Here is a 25,086-nt window from a genome sequence, read left to right as displayed (position 1 = left end):
TTTCCCCAACTACATTATAAATTCTTTGAGGATATGGATCTTACATGTCACCTAGCCCAGTGCTATGCATAAGATAGGCCTCAGTAAATGAATCATGGAATCTTGTTGTTGGAAGGGACTGAGAGGTTAACAAATATAATCCTTCATCTGATGTAGGAAATCCTTCCAGGGTATTCTGAAAAAGTGATTGTCGAGTCTCTGCAAAAATCTATTATAATTAGGAGCTCACCCTACTTGTGAAGCAGCCCATTCTATCCAAGGGCAACCTTCATTTATTTTACTTTTAGTGAGGCAATTGGGGTTAAATGATTGACCCACAGTCTCAACTAGTAAGTGTCAATTGTCTGAGGCCAAATTTGAACCCAGATCCTTCTGAATCCAGGGACAGTGCTCTCATTTTAGAAAGTTCTTCCTCACAGTGAGCCAAAATATGTGTCAGTTGATTGAATGATTTTATATGCTTGTCTTACAATGCTCCCCCTCTCCATATTTCCATCCCAGCAATGGTGTTGCTATAGTTACAATGAATTCACACACTTGATTCAGATGAATGCTCTTTGTGCTCATATCATCTAATTTTACAACCAAAAGCCCTTTCATAGTTTTAATTCCTGTCTCTCCCAACCTCCTTCTAAATTGGGGAATGGGAGTCTGTGCCCCTTTTTTGTGGAGGGGAAAACAGAATGGAAGAGTGAGTTACTCAAAGAATACAATGGGTCAAGATGAACCAGAACGACATGCTTTTTCCACTAGATACTGCTGGCTTTAGAAAAGTGTCTCCTATGCCCCCTCCCTACTCTCCTTTTCTAAAATTTCAATCCTCCTTCCTCCCCAGGGCTGTCACCTGGACTCTAGCTGAGGGGTCAGCAGGGATGCCTGGGAGAGGAGCACAACGGTCAGCATGGCCATGGCAGAAGCAGCTTCCCTGTAAACGCAGTTGTGACACAGCAAAATAGGCACTGGGTGGGTGGTAGCCTCTCTGGGGCACTGAAGCCAGCCTGGTGAAGTTAACTCTCAAGTTGGTAATTTCCCCCAGTTCTGTACAAAAGAAACAGGAAAGGGAAGATGAAAAGAGGGAAGGAGAAAGGAAAGAATGGAGGAGGAGGGGAGAGGAAGAAAGGAAGGGAGAAAAGGAAGAAAGGAAGGAAGAAAGAAAAAAGGAAGAAAGGAAGAAAGAAAGAAAGAAAGAAAGAAAGAAAGGAAGGAAGAAAGAAAGAAAGGAAGAAAGAAAGAAAGGAAGGAAGGAAGGAAGAAAGGAAGGAAGGAAGAAAGAAAGAAAGAAAGAAAGAAAGAAAGAAAGAAAGAAAGAAAGAAAGAAAGAAAGAAAGAAAACAGAAAGAAAGAAAGAAAGAAAGAAAGAAAGAAAGAAAGAAAGAAAGAAAGAAAGAAAGAAAGAAAGAAAGAAAGAAAGAAAAAGAAAGAAAGAAAGAAAGAAGGAGGAAGGAAGGAAGGAAGGATAAAGGGGAAAAATAAGGAAGAAGCAAAAGAAAACATGAGAGATAAGAGAAACGAACAAAATGTTAATCCCTTTGGGCAAGAGAGAAGGACATAGGGTCCAAGTCGCTTGCCCCTCCTTTAGTTTTACATCACTAGTACCAAAATCCTCCTGGTCTCCCTGCTTGGATCTCACAGAACATTTGCTTTCTTATACTTTTGTCACATATCATTTTGTATGAGTTATTTATATATGTTGTCATATCCATCAAAATGCAAAGAAATGAGCAATATTGGAGTCAGAGAAAAGGGAATATGGTGCACTTACTATGTCTGTGACCCTAAACAAATCATTCCAACTCAATGAGGGAGTCTCCCTTCCCTCATCTCTAAAATGAAGGATTTGAGTAGGAGTTTTTATGAGATTTCTTCTAACTCTAAATCTGGGATGCTAGGACCCTTCCAATGGAATAAAATTTCCATAAGAAATTGCCTCATTTGCACAGTGTGATGAATAGCCAACCCCTTTCTCCTATCTCTCCGAGGGCCTAGCATCATGTCTTTATAATTTGGGGGAGGGAGTGGGGGTAGGGTGGAGGGGAGGGGGATGGAAGATTTAGACCTCTGTACGTATGGAGGGAGCCTCTGGCACAGAAACTTCCTCCGTTGATGCAACTGCTGTATAAATTACAGCCCTAGGCAGTTGCCTGGAGAGGAGCTGCCAAGCTCAAGGCCACAAAGTTCTTTCCAAATATGATTAAAATGTGATTGGGAAATGTTTAACAAAATAACTATAAATGCAACTTTAAAAATTATTTTTATCTTTGGCCCATAGGGATCTGTTTCTATTTGAATTTGACACCACTGGCTTAAAGCACTGAGATTTGTTGATGGTCACATAACTAGTATGGACCAGAACCCAGTCCATTCAAACACAAAAGTGGCTCTTTATTCACTATGTCATACAATCCATCTCTCTGTTAAAGGACCTAATTAATGGGCTGAATTTTAATTATTATGTTCCCAAACTCCCTCCAAAGGCAACACCTATTCACCAACAACCTAAGGGTGAGAAATGATACAATTCTTAGTTCTTATAAGTCCCCGAGGCTTCCAGATTTCTTTTCCAGCTCCCTTCTCCCTTCCAGTGCAAATTGGCAAAGCAATCTCCTCCACCACCTCCCACCTCCCCAAAAACCCTTTTGCCTAGAAGAAAGAGCTTCACTGACCATGTATCTTCTGACTCTGAGTGGCCGGAATTCCAGATGCGAAGTCCAAAAGGTTGAGGTGCACCTACAGAAAAAGAAGGAAAATGTATTCACAAGCTAGGGATCTGTTCTGCTTAAAGATGCATATTAATTGTGCAAAAATGTAGCTTCTCTTTTTGTAGTGGCAAGGAACTAGAAATTGAGTAGATGTCCATCATTTGAGGAATGGCTAAATAAGTTATGGTATATGAATGTTATGAAATATTATTGTTCTGTAAGAAATGAGGAGCAGCCTAATTTCAGAAAAATCTGGAAAGATTTATATGAACTGATGCTAAATGAGATGAACAGAACCAAGAGAACATTGTACCCAGTAACAAGATTATGTGATGATCAGCTACTTGGCGCTTTTGAACAATGAGGTGATTCAAGGCTGATTCAACAGACTTGTGATGGAAAATGTTACCCATGTCTAGAAAGAAAACTACGGAGACTAAATGTAGATCAAAAACATTTTTATCTTTTTTGTTGTTGTTATTGTTTGTTTTCTTGGGTTTTTTTCTCTCTGTCATGATTTTTTCCCTTTTGATCTGATTATTCTTGTGTAGCATGATAAATATGGAAATATGTTTAAAAGAAATGCACATGTTTTACTTAGATTGAATTGCTTGCTATCTACGGGAGAGGGAGGGCAGGAGAGAGAGAAAATCTGGAAGACAAGGTTTTATAAAGGTGAAAACTATCTTTGCATGTATTTGGGAAAATAAAATATTATTTTTTAAAAATTAGGGGAAAAAAGATGTTTTCTCTTTTGATTTTTCCATTGGTGAGTAGAGGAGGGGAAGTAGGGCTACATATAGAGTTCTCAAAAAAATAGAAGTAAAGATAGCCATTGAAGTATTTTCTTTTAATGCAAAGAAGAAAACAGAATCTCAGCCAGGAAGAATCAAAGACAAGCAGGACCACTTTAGAAACTACAGGTTGTATTTATTATATACTTAAAAAGAAAAGCAAGCAGTACACAATAGAGACAATTTCATGTACACTTCGCTTTTCTCTATTATACTATGTACACGGAATACTCATTTTATTTAGTGTTTAATTCAAAAGAAAAATTTTATAAAAGGCAGAAAAGCGATAGGAAGAAAAAACTGACCTTCATTCAAATGCCCTCACACTCTCCCTGTCCTACTTTACAATCCTCTCTTGGAACTTGGGCTAGGGAGGCAGCTCTGTGGGAAGGATATGGTCAGAAAGGAATGAGGACAATGTCCTGAGTGAAAATATAAAATGAATAATCTCCCTTCCCCATGTGACAGAAGAGTTATAGCATAATAGGTAAATGTAGCTGGGGAGAACCCAATTTTGTCAGAGTGACTGGTAAGTGACAGGAAGAAGAGAAGGTAAGGTAAATTAGAAGAATGTGATTGGAAAAAGGGAGGATGGAGAACCTAATTTTAAAACCAGGGAGAAACAATGGATCGAATTGAGACAGATCGTCAGGGGATAGCCAGAAGTACAGCTATTGAAAAATACAGTTTGGAAGAAACAAAGAAAATGTGCCTTTTGAAAAATTGTTCAAATTATATATATTGGAGGGGGATGTTGACATATTGATCAGTTTTATTGAGTCTCCCCACCACATCTTTTTCTACTTTATCTTTTAAAAAATTCTTTTTTGGGCAGCTAGGTAGCACAGTGGATAGAGCACTAATCCTGAACTCAGGAAGACCTGAGTCCAAATGTGGCCTCAGACACTTAACACTTCCCAGCTGTGTGACCCTGGGCAATTGCCTCAGGAAAAAAGAATGTCTTTGTTATAAAGGATGGTACAGTACCCTTAAATCCAGTGTTGTCGCTACTGGGCCTGTTTCCCAAAGAGATCATAAAAGAGAGAAAAGGATCCACATGTGCAAAAATGTTTGTGGCAGCCCTTTTTGTAATGACAAAGAACTGGAAACTGAGTGGATGTCCATCAGTTGGGGAGTGGCTGAATAAATTATGGTATATGAATATAATGGAGAGATTATATGATCTGATGCTGAGTGAAGTAAGTAGAACCAAGAGAACACTGACCATAACAAGATTATGTGATGGTGGTCTGTGATGGATTTATACCTTGGAAATCTGCAAATGCTACTAATCAAGTTTTGCTTTTTTGTTTTTTTGGTTGTCTAGACTTAAGAAATTGATGGGAAAATGCTAATGATACAGATTAAACTTATAAAGGCCTACAGTGTATCTTTTCCCCCTGGAAAGCCAGTTGTTAAAACATTTACCAGCTTACCATTAGATGGTTCTCTGGGGTGGGGAAAGGGAAAGGACACAAGAAGACATTTAGGTGATATAAAAACAAAAGTTATCACTAATTTTTTAAAAGGCAAGTTCAGAAGATATGACAATGTTTTATTCCAGGATTGAGGAGAGCTAAAGAGAAAGATTTGATAAAGTATTTTTAGACACAAAAATATAGCCAAACATTCGGGTGGCTCCAGAGAATGTCTTTTTTGATCAGGAGTTAGAATATAACTGTAGCCTTTTATGACCTTTGTGGGGAAAGGAGGGAGGATACTACCAGATAACTTGGAAGGACTGGGGCTAAGTCTTCATCTTCATCTCACACCACTGTAGTTGGGGCTGGGCTCCTGCACTTCCCCCACTGAGAGCTGGTCTGAAAGACTCACCAGAAATCTAGACAAGCCCCAAGTGAAGGAGACAAGAGATTCATTCCATCTCTGTGCTGGTTGGAGGCTGAAGAAAGCAGAGGCAGAGGCTAAAGGACAGAACCTTTGGATTTGGATTTGGAGATATTTGGAGGGCTCTAAGCTAAACCGGCTGTGTTTTGAGAAGAACAGAACTCCAACATTTGAACTCCAACATTTTGGATTTCCTTTTTTTCTCTTTCTTGCTTGCTTGCTTTTTCTTTCTCTCTCTCTTTCAGCGAAAGGAACCAACTTTGTTATTTTATTGATATAGGAAACTCCCAGTGAGGAAAATCCCTCTACCAATGCTAAAATGATATAAATTCCTCACAAGGAGATTTTTGACCTCAAAACAGTTAGAGTGTGTGATGAACTGTTTGCTGTGGGGCAAGGAGAGGACAGAAGAGTGGGAGACTGGGTTTTAATCCAAAAATGAATCTGTTGTTCAGTCATTTCATTCTTCATAACCCCATTTGGGGTTTTCTTGGTAAAGATATTAAACTGGTTTGCCATTTCCTTCTCCAGCTTATTTTATAGCTGAGAAAACAAATGGTTTAAGTGACTTAGCCAAGATCACACAGCACACACGTGTGTGAGGCCATATTTGAAATCAGGTCTTCCTGACTCCGAGCCTGGCATTCTATTCCCTAGGCTTCCAAGCTGCCCTGTAGATGAATCTAAAGAACAGATGCTCTGCAATTTAGAGTCACCTGGGGAACAAAGTGTTTAAGTGGTTTGCTTAGGATCACACAGGCTTCAGATGTCAGGAAAAAATTGAATCTGTTTTCCCATGTCCAAGCCCAGCTCTCTGTCTGCTACTCCACACTTAACACAATTATTTGCTAAGCCAGTCTTATGTGTTAAGCCTTGAGAAGCTGGATTTGGGGATTAAGCTAAGGGCCTCTAATTTGCTTATCTATGTGAAGTTCATATCCTAAAATTCCTTACAAGATGGTTTTGACCTCATAAAAGCTTGACTGTGTGATGAACTGTTATGGGGTAGGTGGAGGACAGAACAGTGGGAGGCTGCACTTCAGTCCTGAGATCAATCTAAAGAACAAAAAGGACTCTAAACTCTATACCCTACTCAAAGTGGGGAAAAGGGAAGAGGAAGACTCAACAGAAGTAGCCAGTGGCAAACATAAGGATCTCTCTGTTGAGAATTGAGTGGTTTCATATTAAAATGGTTAGAAAAAAAGGAAAGGTCTCCTCTTAGGATCAGAGGTCAAGAGCTAAAAATGGATTTAAAATGACTCCAGTCTGCTCCTCATAATTTAGAAATGAGGAAAATAAAATGACCTTCCCATAGTCACACATAGTCTTATCTGGGAGTTCCTTACCTCAGTGAAATCAAAGATCCAGTCCCCATCCATCATCACATAAGTATTTAAATGTGTCTAATTCTTTCTATTATACTCAGAGTTTCTATAGGGCAATGAATTCACTTGTATATTCCCAATACCTAGCACGGAGGAGACACTGATATATTTACTGAATGTTTGTTTGCTTTCTCCATCCTCCTCAGGGATCATACCCAATTACTCTACCTTTCCCCCACGGTTGGGCCCAGTGTGCTGGGTTGACAGTGGCTGGCACCGAACATCCTGCCAGCTTTGAGGCCGGCCCTGGCGGAGCTGGGGGAAAGTGGCAGCACAGTTGGGGGCCAGGTATTGATAGACCTTCCAAGTCTTTCCAAAGTCTGGGGAATGTTCAATCAGCATGCCCGCTGGTAGAGGTCCCTGTGGGGAAAGCATGGCAAGAAAGGAGAGAATACGTGAATAAGCTACTGGCAAGAAAGGAGAAAATAAGTGAATAAGCTACTGTAATCCAAGCCAAGGAGATGAGATGGGGCTATAATTGAGCCTCAGAAGCATAGACTCAAAGAGCAAACAGTTATTCCTGACCACATACTTCAAGGGGCCACATCCAAAGGATTATAAAAGACTGATTCAGTCTAAAGAAACAGCATCCCTAACCAGAGCAGGGAACCTGGTGGGGCCAGATTAACAGGCTGCCACCTGAGCTATACAGAGACGCTAAGCCAGCCCTGAACTAGGGACTCTGCTTAGCCATGCTAGCATTATCTGGATCCCATGGGAGCGGTGGGGACTGAGCTGGAATAGGGCAGCAACAGCTAATAGAAGTACTTGAAGCAAATGGCCATATAGAATTATACCTGCCATAGGACCATTCTCAAGCCCCTGGGATTTTCCCAGCTGATGTTATGAGTTTACAGAGACTGAATCCAAGCCATTCTAGAATTAGGGACAGGATTCATAAATAGCACTTAGAAAAACCAGTGGTGGAATCCCAATTGCATTCACTAAAGACTAGTATCTCCTTCTATGTCTTACATGCTTCTAAGTGACTTTACTTTGTACCTTGTTGTCTTAATGTTTAAATCTTTTCCCTATCAAAAAGTACCCCAAATTCATTAATCCACATTTGATTTTTTACAAAGGGACACAAAAAGTAGGGGGAACAGGCATGGAATTATTGATAAGGTATTCAATGATTTTTAAACATAATATGCCAGAACTGCTTTAACAAATAGATACTTCTTTCAAAGTAATTCCCTTAGAAAGTTGTATATGCTTATTTAGATGATGTATAAATTACACAAAACATTTTGATAACTCTTTTGAGAAAAGCCTTCTAAGTCAGTTTGTGAGACACAAAAGAGAATAGACTCATTATTCTAAATAGTTAATTATTATTGGCTCATTATGGCTCATTATTGGACCTGACTCTGAATTGTTTCCAAAAATCAAATTCATCCTTTGAGGGTGATCATTAGAAAATGTTCAGAGAAACAGGTAACACGGTACATCAGAAAGGGTGTTGGATTTGGAGGCCAGAGAATCATCTTTGACTCTCACTGGCTATTCATCTCTAGGCAAGTCTCTTCAGCTTTCTAAAACTATTTCTTTACCTATGATGACAATAATAATCTCACTATTTGAGAAAAGATTCTGTAAGTTTCAAAACATTGTGTAAAAGATGCAGCTAGGACCTGGAATAAGTAGCACAAAAAGCTTCCAAAATGAGCCAGAAAAGAGGCTTAGTTAAATAATGGGACAGTGTGGATCATGATCAGGTGAGGAGAAGAACTCAACTAAAATGAACCCACTAGAAGAGGAAACCTATTAGAAGTACTAGTGTCAGTAGTTTGTTTTCTGTTGATGGACTACAACTGCTCAAAGCTTCCTCTAAATTTCAACATTCTAGGTCAAAGTCTTAGTTATCCTTCCCTAGCTATGGATCTAGTCATTATTAACTTTGGCCTAGTTTTATGGAAAGGGGTAAAGTTACTGAGATGGAGGCTCACTGGTCAGATAGTTGGAATAGGGTTCACTGGTTTGTTGGTCATGCATTGTACCCAGCTACAATAGATATGCAATAGATTCTCAAGACAATATCTTTGAGTGTTTAACTTCCCAAGGTGACTATTTTGAAGGGAATATGGCTAATTTTATATAAATTTTTCTGATGTGTCCATTTTAAAAAATCACATTAATTAACAGTCAAATTTTGTGTATATTTTCCCCAAGACAAATGTCTAGCTGTAGATCAGCTATGTTCCAACTCTGCACTTCAAACAACTATGTATAAAATAAGACCGAGTCCATAGCAATGTTACTACATTAGAAAGATCTATATGTAGAATTCACCAAATATATAGGAAATCTGGAAAGTGGCAAGTGCTGCTGTTTCCAAGACTCTATCCATAAGCTATAGAGCCATTAGGATCTTTATATCTTTCTCCCCATTTCATCCTGTGATTCACAGAGTGATATGTTCCCACAAAATGGCCACTCCCAACCCATAGTACAATATCCCCAGGCTTGAGAAAACAAGATGATTCTTTCTGGTCCTTCCCTAAGCCATACCCACCCAGACACTTGGGGACTACACCCTCCAACTTTGCACTCATCATAACCCAGGATTGAACTCACCTGTAAGTCCAGCATGATGTCCTGGAGCTGGAATTTCCTATCCAGATCCAGTTGCAGAGAAACAGGACTCACATCTGTCAGGACACAAAAAGTAGGTACTCAGATGGAGTGCATTTCTCCCTTCCCAGTCCCTGAAGACACTTCAAATCAGAACCACTTTTGCAAGGTCTACTTTTTATATTTAATCTTTCTCTTGTAAGACAATCCCATGATACTTAAGTCCAATATTTGTCCACCCCTATCTTCCATGATTCATGACCAGGAACAAAAATTATATAGACTCATAAGTTAACCAATCAATTCTTGATCAGGTTTGCAAATTTCTTCCTACTCCCCACTTTCACACCATCTCTAACAGCATCTCCATCCCAGATTCGTTCCTAAAGCTACCTCTTGCAACAAGTTTCCAATGATGGAAAGGAATAAAGCAAACCTTTCTGCTGTTCCTACTAAACCTTTCTACAAGCTTCCTCTCATTCTACCCCTAAGTACAAGGGGGAGGAAGGGGAAGCTTGCTGGTACAGATATCTCATTTCTAATGCATCCAGAGGGATGCATTGCAGTCTAGATTATATACTGGGCTCTTGACTTATTTCCATTTGGAAAAGAACTGTTAGCTTTTGTTGTCCAGGGCTCTTACCATTTTGGGACTGCCACCAGCGTGTGGGGCCAGAGGAGGAGAGCACATTCTCCACCCGGTGACTGTTGTAGCCATGAGGCAGCCGGGAGTCACACTTACAGCATTTCATTTTCCACTGTGAGAAAGGAAAAAGAGAAGGAGAGTCAGAGGTGGGTGTCTGTAATAAAGTCCAGGCCCTGGAAAGCCTGCCATTGGAAATGACCTATTTGGTTAAGGAAACCCCTCAGCTAAAATAAATATATTTTGGCAGATTGACTCATTATTCTGGGGTTATCACTCATTGACACCTTGGTGTGAAATTGTTTCTTCAAATTGCTTTCCTCTTAACACCTAGCTGAAAACTAGAGTAATGAAAGAAGGAGTTTTGAAGGAGGAGATAGAAGTAATTTTGGAAGATTGGGTACTTGAGGGTAAGGATCCTTTCATTTACTGGTCCAATGCCTAACACAGAGTACATGCTTAATAGATGCCTGTTGATTGAGTAGGGCAACTATATGGAGTCCTGAACAGCCAGAAGATATGGAGTATGAAGGGAATGCCACAAATAGAAGAAAAATGGCAGAAACAGAGGTGGAAGGGTACTAAGTACACCATGAGAGTGTCATTAAAAGGCTCTGATTTAAATCTGAGAAGGTCCTTCTCAGTCTAAACCATTTTTGATTCTACGATTTTGCCAAAGGCAAACCCTGCTGGCAAATATTTGGGTGGCAGGGGGGTTTTTTGGACAAAATTATTAAGACCCCAGAGTAGGGATGCAAATGAGAATAATAAAACAGCCCCTGCCTACAAAGAGTTAAAGTCAAAGAGAAAGAGGGGGGAAATAAATACCATTTATTAATTATTCCCCAATTAATGCTAATAATGGATCCAGAAGTGGTTTGCTGGTATGTTGTTACTAAATCATTTCAACACAGATCAATTCTTCCTGACCCCATTTGGGATTTTCTTGGCAAAGATACTAGAGGGATTTGCCATTTCCTTCTTCAGCTCATTTTATAGATGAGGAAACTGAGGCAGTGTTAAGTGATTTGTCCAGGGTCACACAGCTAGCTGAACTTAGGAAGATGAATTTTTCTGACTCTAGGCCCAGCACTCAATCTACTGTACCACCTACCTATCCCCAAGACATGATGCAATTTTTCAAATTCACATTATTCAACGGTGGGTAAAATATATGCATTGGTTTACTCTCAATGGCAAACACAATAACATTTTTTAAAAATATGTTTTATCTGTTTATTACCATAATATAAGAGCAAAGGATATAAAAATAGAGTTTCTGATTAAGTTTCATTACAAAATAATAGAATAACTACAGAAAGCAGATAGGTGACACAGTAGATAGGAGTGGGGAGCCAGTTAGGAAGATCTGCGTTCAAGTGCTACCTCAGACACTCACTATTTTTGTGACCCCCCCCCCCGGGGTAGTCACTTCATCTTCACTTGCCTAATTTTCCTCATTTGTTATATGGAGTTAATAATAGCGTCTAACTTCCAGAGTTGTTGGGAGCAACAAATGAGATAATAACTGTAATAGTATAATAATTGCAAAGTGCTTAGCCTATCACAGTTGACATAAAAAATCAGTTATTAATTTTAAATGGCTAAACATCATGCCTAAAGATAATCCTACTATGATAATATGACAAAAAAAAAAACCTCATTTTGTCATTTAAAATATTTTGGCAGCATAGATTGAATCATCTTATCTTTCTTTAAATCAACATATATATATATATGTTGATAGGAGCAATGAAACTTTATCATCAAATAGGTAAATTTGCATGCTTTCATCATTGTTAGGGTCAATATCTATGATTTTTTTCTCTTCTGTGATCAAAGTTTGAAAGATATCCCCAAATCCTCATTTTACTTGCACATGATCAGCATTTTTGACATTATTGTTGGTTTCTTCAAACATTCATTTGATCTAACTGAAGAAGACAATTCTCAGTCAAAAATTCTGAATACAAATTGAGCAGTTCCTGGACATCTCATTCATCAAAACAAAGCCTTCTTCCAATGTTTGTCATTTCTTCTATCACAGTTTGCTTTAGAAAGAGAAAACCTTCAAATTTACTATCTGTGCAATGTGGCAAAATGTGCTTCCACTCTGCAGAAATATTGCTGGCATTTATTTCTAGACATAATGGATATTTTCAATTGCATCTTCTGAAGGTACAATTTTTCCAGAATTTGGTGAGGGAAATTGCATTGTTTTAATTTAATTTAATTTAATTTAGGCAATTTAATTTAAATCGGCCATTGTTTTAATAATTGCCTGTTCAAAAGTTTTTCTTAGGCAGAAATCCTTATATGTTATGATTATTCCTTACTTCATGGGCTACACAAAGATATTGTGTTTAGTGACAAAAACAAAAGAAAGGAAGAAAAAAGACTGTTACATTCTCCCACATTGCACCAAGTATAGCTATATAATTTGGAGTGTGATCTAAAATTAGTATAACTTCTAGTCTGAGATTGTAGTCCTTGAAATATTTTTTAACAGCTGGGCTAAAATAACTGGAAAAGCAATCTTCAAAAACAGCTTTAGAAACTCATCCTTTCCTATTTAACTACCAAAGAAATGGATCAGTGGTTGAGCCCATTATACCCTTAGGATTTCAAGACCAATATACAAGCATTGGTTTTAATTTAAAATCTCATTCTGCATTATCTCTTAATAAAAGTGTTAGGCAATCCTTTTGTCCAATCCTGTCACTATTTGAGATTTTCTATACAGATATACTGGAGTAATTTGCTATTTCCTTCTCTAGTTCATTTTATAATTGAGGAACTGAGGCAAATAGGGTTAAGTGATTTCTCAGGGTCATCTCACGAGTGATGTCAGAAGTCTGATTTGAACTCAGGAAGAAGAGTCTTCCTGACTCCAAGCCCAGAGCTCTGCACTGTGTCATCTAGTTGCCCTGGTGATGCTTGGATATTTTAAATAGAGGTTGAGTTTTTTCTTTCTTAGAAATATCAGTTCTGTAATCAATTCTTACTGACATGGCTCTTTTCAATAATGAGATGATTCAGGCCAGTTCCAATGGTCTTGTGATGAAGAGAGCCATCTACACCCAGAGAGAGAACTGTGGGGATTGAGGGTGGATCACAACATAGTATTTTCATTCTTTTAGTTGTTGTTTGCTTGCATTTTGTTTTCTTTCTCATTTTTTTCATTTTGATTGATATTTCTTGTGTAGTATATTTATGAAAATATGTATAGAAGAAATGCACATGTTTAACATATGTTGGATTACTTGCTATCTAGGAGAGGGGTTGGGGGTAAGAGAGGAAAAAAAAATTGGAACAAGGTTTTGCAAGGGTGAATGTTGAAATTTATGCATGCATAAATTTTGAAAATAAAAAGCTTCAATTTAAAAAAAGAAATATTAATTCTTAAAGAGATTCTTTTCTGGAATAAGCCTTTTTCATCTATATTGATCAATGTATACAATTTTTTCAATTATTTTCTTCAAAACATCAGGATTTTTACCTGCCACATCCTAATCTACATTGACTGCCTCTCCAGTAATTTTAATATTACACAATTGAATTCAATTTTTAAATCAATCAAACCAACCAACTGTGCAATAAAAGTTTCTTCACTATCCACTTCATTTCCATTTTCTCTCACTGACAGGAATAAACTTGAAGCTTTTTTCTGAATGCCTGCTCTTCTAAGAGGAAGGAGCTGCTGATTGCAGCCTTCAATCCATACAACTAAAAGACACTCTATTCCTATCATTGTAGCTCTTCTATTCCTTGTAGTTGTTTGACAAATACCACACACATCCCAAAAAGAGAAAAGAAAAGAAATCTGATATAAGTTTGCTTCTTTCTTTTACTTTGTCTAAATGTTTTATAAAATTCTATACCAAAGAGTCAGGATTTTCAACATCTAATTCTATCTTACAATTACTATTTGCATTCCATTCAATTACACCAAATCTTTATTCTAATGTAATAACAAACCTCTTATTTTTTTGAACAGCGATGGTGTTTCTATCTGAAGTATTCTTTTTGTCCATTTTGTTTAGGGATTTTTTTCAAAATGTTAACACAGTTACAGGTGATATGATACAAAGCACCCCATCACATGCATAAACATGTACAGACTGATGAGTAGTAACATGCTAATGCTCTTGACTAGTTCACACATGCTATATTAGTTGGCTATTAACTCACATTAAATAGTCTATATTTTCTAATGAGGCAGCCAAATGGTGAGGTAGATAGAGTGCTGAACCTACAATCAACTTATCTTCCTGAGTTCAAATCCAGCCTCTGTCATTTACAAGTTGTATGACCCTAAGCAACTTATTTAATTCCGTAGGGTTCAGTTTTCTCATCTGTGAAATGGGAAAGTACTTCAGTACCTTTCCGACTCAACAACATCTTCTAAAACGAAGGAAATAGAATTTTACATCATTTAAAATCACATCAATCACAAAGCTATGCATGCACATTATTTATCACACCTACAGGTCTATGCAAAATAGATGGTGATTTGAGGGAGAAAGCAAGAGAACCCTCTTCCCCTTTCTCTAGAGAATCAGTTAAAGAAGGAACGTGCTCCCAACAAACCCACTTGTGGCATTGAAGGAGCTAGAACTAAACCCAACCCCAAGGCAACATAACTCGGGAATGAATACACAGACTGGTCTGTGGCTCCCTAACAATAATGATTCCTAATATTTTTATATAATTTGAGGTTTTTAAAACATTTTATATATGTTATCTTATTTAGTCCTCACAACAACCCATGAGACTGATGCTATCGTTCTCTATTTTACATTTGATGATTCAAAAGCCCAAAGTGAGGACAAAATGACACATTATGGGAACTTCTAAAGCTGCAAAGCCCTTTCTCTTCCTGACCCAAGCCAGCTCACTAAAGAAAAGTTACTGGATGAGGGGTTATATCTCTCTGCGAGGCTTTTGGACTCTTGACCTTCTGACTTTCCTGGACAAATCAAGGAAGCTAGCTACAAACAGATTTCAGAATGTTTAAATTCCATTAAATGTCATAAACAAGATTAAATATACAGAAAATAAATCTGTTAACAATAGTAGATGGAAGAGGGAGGCTTTTCTCTCCTTTTTCTCCTTGCATCCCTTCCTCCCCTAGGACTCCCCATCCCCCAAACCCAAACAATGAGAAAACAGTATACAGGGAGCCTATTTAATTTAGAAGGAAAAATATGGCCCAGTGAAAGGCCTAAGTTAAGGTCCTGCTTCTGATACTACCAGATGTAGAACCCTGGGCAACATATGCAACCTCTCGGGACCCTAGGCAATTCTTTAAGATTGTAAAGTGTAGAGAAAATGACAAACTCATTTGGTAAAAGTGTCCTCCTCTGGGAGTTCTCTATTCCAATGAAATCACAGCTCCAGGATCAAACTCTGCCCTATACAACTAGGTGGCTCAGTAGATAGAGACCAAGCCTGGTTATTTTAGTTCAAACATGGTCTTAAACACTTATTGGTGCTGAGTGAAATGAGCAGGACCAGGAGACCATTATACACATCAACAACAATACTATATGATGATCAATTCTGAAGGATGCAGCCCTCTTCAACAATGAAATGAACCAAATAATTCCAGTGGAGCAGTAATGAATTGAACCAGCTACACCCAGCAAAAGAACTCTGGGAGATGACTATGAACCACTACATAGAATTCCCAATCCCTCTATTTTTGTCCGCCTGTATTTTTGATTTCCTTCACAGATTAATAGTACACTATTTCAAACTCCGATTCTTTTTGTACATCAAAATAACTGTTGAACGTGTATGCTTATTTTGTATTTAATTTATACTTTAACATACTTAACATGCATTGGTCAACCTGCCATGGGGGGCAGGGGGAGAAAGGGATGGGGGGAAGGAGGGGAAAAATTGGAAAAAAAGATTTGGCAATTGTCAATGCTGTAAAATTATCCATGCATATAACTTGTAAATAAAAAATAAATAAAACACCTATTGGGTGTGTAACATTGAGCAAGTCAATTAAAATATTTGCCTCAGTTTCTTCATATGTAAAATAGAGATAATAGTAATAGCACCTACCTCCCAGGATTGTTGTGAAAATCAAATAAGATAATAATTATAAATCACCTAGCACTCAATAGGTGCTTAATAAATGCTTATCTTTTTCCAGAAGAGCAAATGGTAAATCTTCAGAAACCAGAGCAATTGAGTTTTCAAAACAGAAATAGTTTACCAAATGTTCAGATTACTTTAATATTTATAATATTACTCACTATTAATTCCTCCCACTCCTCAGAGTGTCTCCTTTTCAACATGATGCAATATATTGAATGTTTGATTTGAAGTAGAAAGATCTGGGTTCAAATCTTACCTTCCATGCTTATTAGCTTTGTGACCCTGAGCAAGTTCCTTCTACTCTCAGTTTCCTGATCTATAGCCATTTTTATAGGACCTAATCTCACAGAATTATTCAGTCATGTCCAACTCTTCATGACCCCACTTGGGGTTTTTCTTGGCAAAGAAACTGGAGGGATTTGCCATTTCCATCTCCAAATCATTTGACAAATGAGGAAACAGGGCTGAGGCCACATTTGAATTTGAAGAGATGAGTTCCTGACTCCAAGCCCAGTATTCTATCCACTACACCACCTTGCTGCCCAAGCCTCTCATAAGGTAATAGATATAAGGGTTTTACCAATATAAAGACACTTTAGAAGCAACTATTATTAGTAGTTTCCCCACAGCCACTTTGAAGCAAAAATCAAATCCGACCAAATGATGTGTACATGTGTATGTATATGATGAGTGGAAATGGAGTGAGAAGTTTAAACAGACTAGGAAAGGAAAACCAGAAGGACCTGCCTTATACACAGCACAAAAAAATGAACTGGAGGAGAGGGAAAATGTCACCATTTTAATTAGTTGTCTTTCATAAGGTTTATACATTGTCACATTTGATCCTTATGGCAATCCTTCCAAGTAGGTATTATTATAATTCCCATTCAGTTATAGCTAGCATATATATACATGTGTGTATATAATATCTATGAATATAAGAACATATATACATATATACCTATACTGTATGCTATGTATGTTATATCTAGTATATATAAATATGTGTATAGATTAAGTGTGTATATATATATATGTATGTATGTATGTATGTATACATATATGTATATACATAAAGAACTGGAATGTTTCTTTGTTGTGATCAAGGAGCCTTTGTTAAGCACTTAATTACTTCTACTATTATATTGGACTGGCTTTCTGGTGGTGAATTCTTTCCAGATATCAGTAAAGGAGTGATTTTCTTTTGATTACTGAAACCTCCCAGCATGTCTTGGGGTTTACAGACTAGATTTCTTTCTTAAGGACCATGCCTTAAACCCAAATCACTCTGACTCTCATTGGCTCACCCATTGCTAGGTCCCAGGCCAGTTGGTCATTGTTTGGGTCCTGATTGACTCAGAAGGAATATAAATAGCGGTCATTTCTGTTTGGATCTTCCCCTCCCAGATTTATTTATTGATTTTATTTTTTCTTGAGTAGGTGAAAGAGACCATTCTTTGCCTCAGCTGCTACCTAGCTTTAAACATTGAATGGGTATGGCCTCAGTCAAACTGAGCCTATTGAAAACTTTAGCTTTAAAAAGGCCATGGTCTCCCATTTCATCTAGGGCCATCTCCAGTGTCCTGATCTATATCTGGCCCTTGGACCAGATGGCTCTGGAAGGGAAAGTGAAGCAGGTGACCTGGTACATTCCTTCTTCGCTCAAATCCAATTCATTTGCATGTCATGACATCACCTCCCCGATAGCGTAGTTCTCTTCCAGAATAAGAAGAGACATCATAGATCACAGAAACATAAAGGAAAAAATGCAAGAGAATTATTTTGCTTAAAAAAAAAAAAAAAAAAAAAAAAACCTGTTCTGGTTACGAAAGCGAATTGGAATATGTCAATTGCTAAACATACCTGAGGACTTCAAATAACCTCCACTGAGAAAAAAATAAGGATTTGAGCTAGAAATTGTTTCCAATCCAGACTTTATGGCTCCCAAGGAAGAAGTCCCCCTTTCTCCCCACCCTGTCCAGCCAAAGGGGGCTGAGTTTGGAAAAGGGAGCTCTGGTCCCTCAGTTCCCCATGAGCAAAGACCTGGTGAAGGATGAGATCCAGCTGCCCCTCCCACTGCCTGTCAAAAGAACCTCTCCCCTCCGGTGCTCTCAGAACTGGCTGCAAGCCCTGGCATATCCCTCTGCCAAATGGAATACCAGAAGCTCTTGGTTTCCCCTGCTCTGTGAAGGGGGGTGGAAGACGGGGTGGGGGTGGAACATTATGGGTGGGGGAGACAGAATGTTGAAATTCCCTTTTAGGGAGCCAAAGGGAGTGCAACTGAATACAGGAATAAATTCTCCAGCTATGAGCCAAAGCTGAGCAAAGTCCTCCACCCTTGCAGAGGTCAGATGGCTAGCTCCCCATCCCAGCTCCTACCTTACTTAAGCTAAGAAATGGGCTCTGAGCAATATAACCCCCTGCTTTTCCAACTTAATGAAACTATAAATTTAATAATAATAGCATTGACATAGCATTTTAAGGTTTGCAAAGTACTTTACAAGCATTTATGCCTGGAAAAAAGATGTTATTATTGTCCTCATTTTACAGATGAGGAAACTGAGGCAGGCAGCATTTAAATACCCAGGGTCGCATAGCTAATAAGTATCTGAATTCAGTCTTCCTTACTGCACTCTATTCTTTGTGCCCTTTAACAACCTAACTTAGCCAACACTGCCTCCAGGAAGGTTCACCCTGTACTTTCCCATAGAGATAACCATAAAATTCTACAATCAGAGCTTTAGAATTGGAAGGGGCCATCCAATCAGTCACACACACACACACACATACACACACACACACACACACACACACACACACACACACATACACACACCATTTTAGACATGAAGAAACTGAAGTCCAGAAAGTTTGAATGACAGAAGAGGGAAACCCCATGCTCTCTCCACGTTCCCTTTGCATGCACCCCAAATATGGTCCCAGACAGATCACATAACCTAAAAGATTGCCAACTATGCACCTCAATATAGTAACAGGGATGAAAAGGGGGTAACTTCAGCCTTTGGCAAGAGACCTGAGCTAAGAGGCTTGGAACTGGTATTTTAAGCTGTAGTTGAGAACTGGATAGCAAGTTAGAGGAAATAAACTCACCGAAGGACCTTGGTTCACGTGAACCCAAGATGCTAATTCTCTTTGCTCTTCTCTGCCTCTATTTCTCTTTCTGGTTGATTTTTATTACTTAGATCATAAATTCAAAGCTGGATAAGATTTTTTATTGTTTTCAGTTTTTTCAGTCGTGTCCCATTTTTTGTGACTTTTCTTGGCAAAGATACTGGAGTGGTTGGCCATTTCCTCCTCCAGCTCATTTGACAGATGGAGAAACTGAGGCAAACAGGGTTAAGTGACTTGCCCAGAATCACAGAACTCGTTTTTGTCTGAAGCCAGATCTGAATTTAAGTCTTTCTGGTGAGATTCCATTCACAAATCACCTCATTGCCTTACTCTTAATAATTAGGAGGCCATCAAGTTTAAGTCCCTCATTTTTAGAAAAGAGGACATTAAAGACCAGAGAATCTAATTTTGCTCAGGGTCACAAGGATAGAGGAGCAGAACTGGATCTTTTAGCATGGACATATCTAAAACAGAGCTTTCAATAAATGTTAGCTAAATTCATTACAGAATAAATATATATGTGAGCATCCCTACTCTGTGTGCCGATTCTCTGTATTTGTTACATGCAATCACGTTTTTCTCTGCACCCCTTCTTCAGAGCTCTGACATGGAAACTGTCCCTGCGTCCCTTAGTATCCTGCAGCTGCCTCCCTTCTCTTCTGTCCGTTGGCCAGCTCCCTTCCTGGAAGGACTGCTCTGCCCCCACCCCCACTCCCCCCACCCTTGCCTTTCACAGGCACATCATTATCATGGATTTCACTTGCAGAGGCCGGGAGCCAGTTTGGCCATGAACTGGCCTCCAGCTGGAAGGATTCTGGCTCTCCCTCATCTAGGAGCTTTCTGGAAGCTCAGTGGGCTGGCCAACTCCCAAGCCCACAGCGGGAGCTGGGGAGAGCCAGGGGCGATGAAATGAAGAACAAACGCCCATTGGAGTCCTGATTTCTTTGTGCCTAATGGTAAACTGTAGACTGGACTGGGAAAAGTTAAGGGAAGCAGCTCCTTCAGAAGGGGCAGGCTAGGGATCCAAGTGACTTAGGGACCTAAAAGGCTGTTGCCTCTACTCCAGGGGTTTTTAATGATCTGTAAGGAAATGCTAGTTAAAGGTAAAATGAAATAAAAAGGAAATGCTAGTGAAAGCTAGTTGCAGTTTAGTGAAAATAAATGTCTTTTTTTCTCTCTCAGTTCAGAGACTCCATAAAATCTACCCACAGACACTAGGGATCTGTGGACCCTAAGAACCCTTGATCTACTCACAGAAAGGAAACAGATAATCTTTGCTAGTGTCTTGAAACTGAAAAAAAATAATGGCAGGCTTTAAAGAAGTCCAGTTCTTATAGAAAAGTTCCCACCCTCAAGATCTCCATCTGTCAAAAGAAGAGTGGAGCTAATAGAATCAGATCTTTTGTAATATCTCTTTCAGCTCTGATATTTTATGATCATCCCCCATTTCAGTCTAGTAATTGGGAATCTCAGGCACTCAACAATATGGCAAAATAATTGTTAAGATAAAAATGGGAAAAATCTTGTGATTTAGAGAGCTGTCTACATCCAGAGAGGGGACTGTGGGAACTGAATGTAGACCATAGCATAGCATTCTCACTCTATCTGATGTTATTCACTTGCATTTTGTTTTCTTTCCTTTTTGATTTAATTTTTCTTGTGTAACAAGAGAATTGTATAAATATGTTTACACATGTTATATTTAACACATATTTTAATACGTATAACATATATTGAATTACTTGCCATCTAGGGGAGGGGATGGGAGGAAGGAGGGGAAATCTGAAACACAGGACTATGTAAGGGTCATTGCTGAAAAATTATCCATGCATAGTTTGAAAATAAAAAGCTTTAAAAAAAAAAAAAGATAAAATGGAAGACTAAAGGACTAGATACTTGATCAGAGCAGGGGATGGGAAGGAGATAGTGGCATTTGAGAGAGGGTACCCTGGACAAAGAGAGAATGTCCCTGAGAAAAATCCACCTTGGCAGCATAGAATTAACATTACAATAAAGTCACACTAATAGGACAGTTCAGAATGGGCTGCAAGCTATTTTATTTTTTATAAAAGCAGCATTATCACAGTGTACTTCAACTTTATCTTCTTCCTTTCAAAGACAGTTAATATTTGAATAAGTTCCTGTATAAACAGCCCCCTTCCAGCCTCTTCCCTCTCAGCTCTCCAGCAACTCACATTCTGGGGCTAGCTGGGGTGGTAGTAAGCACTCAGATAGTCCCTCCCTGATTTCCCACAAGGGCATACACTCAGTGAGGAATAATCCTAGAATCACAGGTCCCAAGCCTGGCAGGATTCTTCTCCCTGGAGCTCGATGGTCACAGCTCCCAGTTTAGACAGAGAGGGGAAAAAAGAGGAGAGAAGGAGAAAGAGAGATCTTCACTAGTCCTTTAAAATCTCCAAGGATTGATTAAGAGACCATAACTTTTTTGGGTTATACACAGCAAAGGCACAATGACCTCACAGAATCATAGAGATGATATATTCTCTTAAGAGAATGTAAGATTAAGAAAATAGCTTAAGAGAATATAAGGGGGTTGCAATTTTTCATGTCTTTGTATGTCCAGCACCCAACATGCCAATAATACAATGATTTAGGCAGCATTTACTTGTGCTCACAATTTGCCAGAAGTTGTACCAGGCACTGGGATAGAAAGGGAGAAAAGGAAACAGTTCACTGAATAAAGAGCCTTGATGGATTCAACAGAAATGGAACCGGAAAGGATCTTAGAAGCCATCTAGTCCCACCTCCTCATTTTACAGGGGAGGAAACTGAGATCACACTTGTGGTAAATGGCAGACAGGCCAAAACTCAAATCTAGATCTTCTGACTTACTGGGATGATGTTCTTTTCATTACATCATTTGTAGCATAATATGTTTCTATCAGTGGCCCATGAAAGACACAGAAGAACAACCAATCAGAGGCTTAGAATAGCAGAAATTGAAATTGGTCTTCCAGAATCCCTTGGTTTACCATCTAGGAAATAGAATTGGGATTGTCACCTGTGATGTCCCACCTCCCAATACTTACCATTTTTCCTGATTTAGCACCCTCAACCAGCATTAACCATTGAGAATAGCATTTATTCTCAAAATTATCTTCCCTACCCAATACCAAAATTCATCTATCTTGTGTCCCATTTTCTGAGCAACCTTTCCAAAGTAGCAGCAAGTTAATTTGTTTAATCCTTATCAGACTATTAAAAAAAAAAAAAGATTACTTCTATTTGCTTCAGTTTCCTCCATTGTAAAATGGTACAGCACCTACTTCACAGGATTGTTGTGAAGATTAAATGAAATAATGTTTGTAAAGTACTTAATATAATACTTGGCACATTGTTATTATTCATTCTATTCAAACATATTGTTATTATTCAGTCATTTCAGTTGTGGCCAGCTCTTTGTGACTCCATTTGCCATTTTGTTCTCCAGCTCATGTTATAGATGAAGAAACTAAGGTTGACAGGACATACAGCTAGTAAATTTCTGGGACCAGATTTGAACTTAATGAGTCTTCCTGATTGCAGACCCAACTCTCTGTCCACTGAACCAACTAGCTGTCCACTGCACATAGTAAATACTATATGAATGCTAGCTATGATGATGATACAAGATGTCCCAAAAGTCTCAGTATAATTTTCAACTTTAATATTGGGTATAAATCCTATAAACTTATTTTTTAAATATTTAAAAGGTTAATTATTTAAAACTTTCAAATATTAATATGTCTTAGTAAAGTTCAACATAACCATTGTCTTTTGCTATAAACAGCTCCCTAGTCAATTCTTGAACTTGAAAAACTTCCATCAGCTGTTGTTCAATAACTAATAGTATTGAGTTTAACCTCAAGATCATCCAAAAAACAAGGTTTTGGTGCATTATAGTTTTGATGTGATTTCATAAGAAAAAGTCCAAGGGAGATAAATCGGGTGACTAAGGTGACCAAGCAAAAGAACCTGTCACACATGAAATACATAATGTCTTACTAAAATTAAAATTAAAAAATCATTTTTCAAATAGACAAAGCTAAATAAATGTAAAAGAAATTTAAATAACTTGAAAATGATATTTTTGTAAGGTTTTGTGTATGTGTGTAGTTTTTTTTTTATTTCCACTTTATTTATTAGGGCTTTAAACTGCATTAAGACTTTTGGGACTCCCTGTATTACCTTTCCTGGTGTGTTCCTATTTTTAACAAGATATTTCTGAAGAAATATAATACTCTAAACCTAATGAATACATTTCTAATGTTGGAGACTTCAGGACAAAAAGCAAGAGGTGAGAGTGGGGGTGGAGGGGACAGGGGAGGGAGGAATATTTTTGGACAGGCTATATTCTCTGCAAGTCATACTATAAATAACCACCTACTCGATCTATGTGTAAGGTCAGCTCTGGAATGAAGATATCATCTCATTGAATAAGAAGGAGAAGGGAGAGAAAGGGAGAGAAAGGTAGAGAAGGGGAAGGCAGAATTAGATCAGTGCTATTCTTTAAAAGTCCTTCATTGACCCTTTTATCTGACCCAGCTACAGGTCGTTTCTGTTCTTTCCCTAACTATCAAACTTCTGGAAAAAGCTGTTAGGTGGCAATTACCAGGAAGTACTAATAACACAGAAATAAATAAGCGAAGGGAAGAAAGGAAAAAAGAAAGGAAGAAAAAGAAAAATGTATCAAAAATACATTTTTAAAAAATGAACAAAAAGGAATCTAAAATGTACCTTTAACTGTTGAAATCTATCTTTGCATGTATTTGGAAAAGTAAAATGCTATAATAGTTTTTTTTTTATTTTAAATAAAAAATAAAATGAATCTTTTTGACCAGTTTAAACTGGACAGTTTAAATGAATTTTAAATATTCAGAAGGAACCACAGACAATTAGGGTAATTTGATTACTATTACCATGTCAAGTTTAGGATAAACTTTAAAAAAAAATCTGTATAAAGTTTCATGTGCAATCTTCTTTTTTATTCTCTATATATTAAAACTGTATTTAAATTCTTTATTCAAAAATGACATTTTTCCAGCTATTCTGGAGAGCAATTTGGAACTATGCTCAAAAAGTTATCAAACTGTGCATACCCTTTGATCCAGCAGTGTTTCTACTGGGCTTATACCCCAAAGAGATACTAAAGAAGGGAAAGGGACCTGTATGTGCCAAAATGTTTATGGCAGCCCTGTTGGTAGTGGCTAGAAGCTGGAAAATGAATGGATGCCCATCAATTGGAGAATGGTTGAGTAAATTGTGGTATATGAATGTTATGGAATATTGTTGTTCTGTAAGAAATGACCAGCAGGATGAATACAGAGAGGACTGGCGAGACTTACATGAACTGATGCTAAGTGAAATGAACAGAACCAGGAGATCATTATATACCTCAACAACGATACTATTTGAGGATGTATTCTGATGGAAGTGGATCTCTTCGATAAAGAGAGCTAATTCAGTTTCAATTGATCAAGGATGGAAGCAGCTACACTCAAAGAAAGAGCACTGGGAAATGAATATAAACTGTTTGCATTTTTGTTTTTCTTCTCGGGTTATTTATATCTTCTGAATCCAATTCTCCCTGTGCAACAAGAGAACTGTTCGGTTCTACAAATATATATTGTATCTAGGATATATTGTAATCTATTTAACATGTAAAGGACTGCTTGCCATCTGGGGGAGGGGGTGGAGGGAGGGAGGGGAAAAATCGGAACAGAAGTGAGTGCAAGGATAATGCTGTAAAAAATTACCCTGCATGGGTTCTGTCAATAAAAAGTTTTTAAAAAATGACATTTTACTCCCCAAACTTGCTAAACATAACTTTATTTCCTTACAAACTGAGCCTCTAAGAGATAAATTACTGTCCCAAAACACTTCTGAAACTTTTCTCTCAAAGG

The 25,086-nt window shown here is 38.1% G+C and overlaps 1 protein-coding gene across 1 annotated transcript in view; it reads right to left on the bottom strand.

Annotated features, from left to right (window-relative positions):
* Positions 1-25,086, bottom strand: part of LAMB3 (laminin subunit beta 3) — a 66,189-nt gene that overhangs the window by 26,894 nt on the left and 14,209 nt on the right. The window contains exons 4-8 of the mRNA XM_051998459.1: positions 9,941-10,055; positions 9,301-9,374; positions 6,892-7,083; positions 2,664-2,727; positions 845-1,038 (exon numbers count right to left, since the gene is read on the bottom strand). Coding sequence (XP_051854419.1) covers positions 845-1,038; positions 2,664-2,727; positions 6,892-7,083; positions 9,301-9,374; positions 9,941-10,055 — 639 coding nt within the window. The remainder of the gene's footprint in view (positions 1-844; positions 1,039-2,663; positions 2,728-6,891; positions 7,084-9,300; positions 9,375-9,940; positions 10,056-25,086) is intronic.

Source organism: Antechinus flavipes, chromosome 4 (assembly GCF_016432865.1).
Source record: "Antechinus flavipes isolate AdamAnt ecotype Samford, QLD, Australia chromosome 4, AdamAnt_v2, whole genome shotgun sequence".
In the NCBI taxonomy this organism is placed as follows: domain Eukaryota; kingdom Metazoa; phylum Chordata; class Mammalia; order Dasyuromorphia; family Dasyuridae; genus Antechinus; species Antechinus flavipes.
Note: the sequence above shows the minus strand (reverse complement) of the source record. Positions and strands in the feature narration are given on the sequence as shown.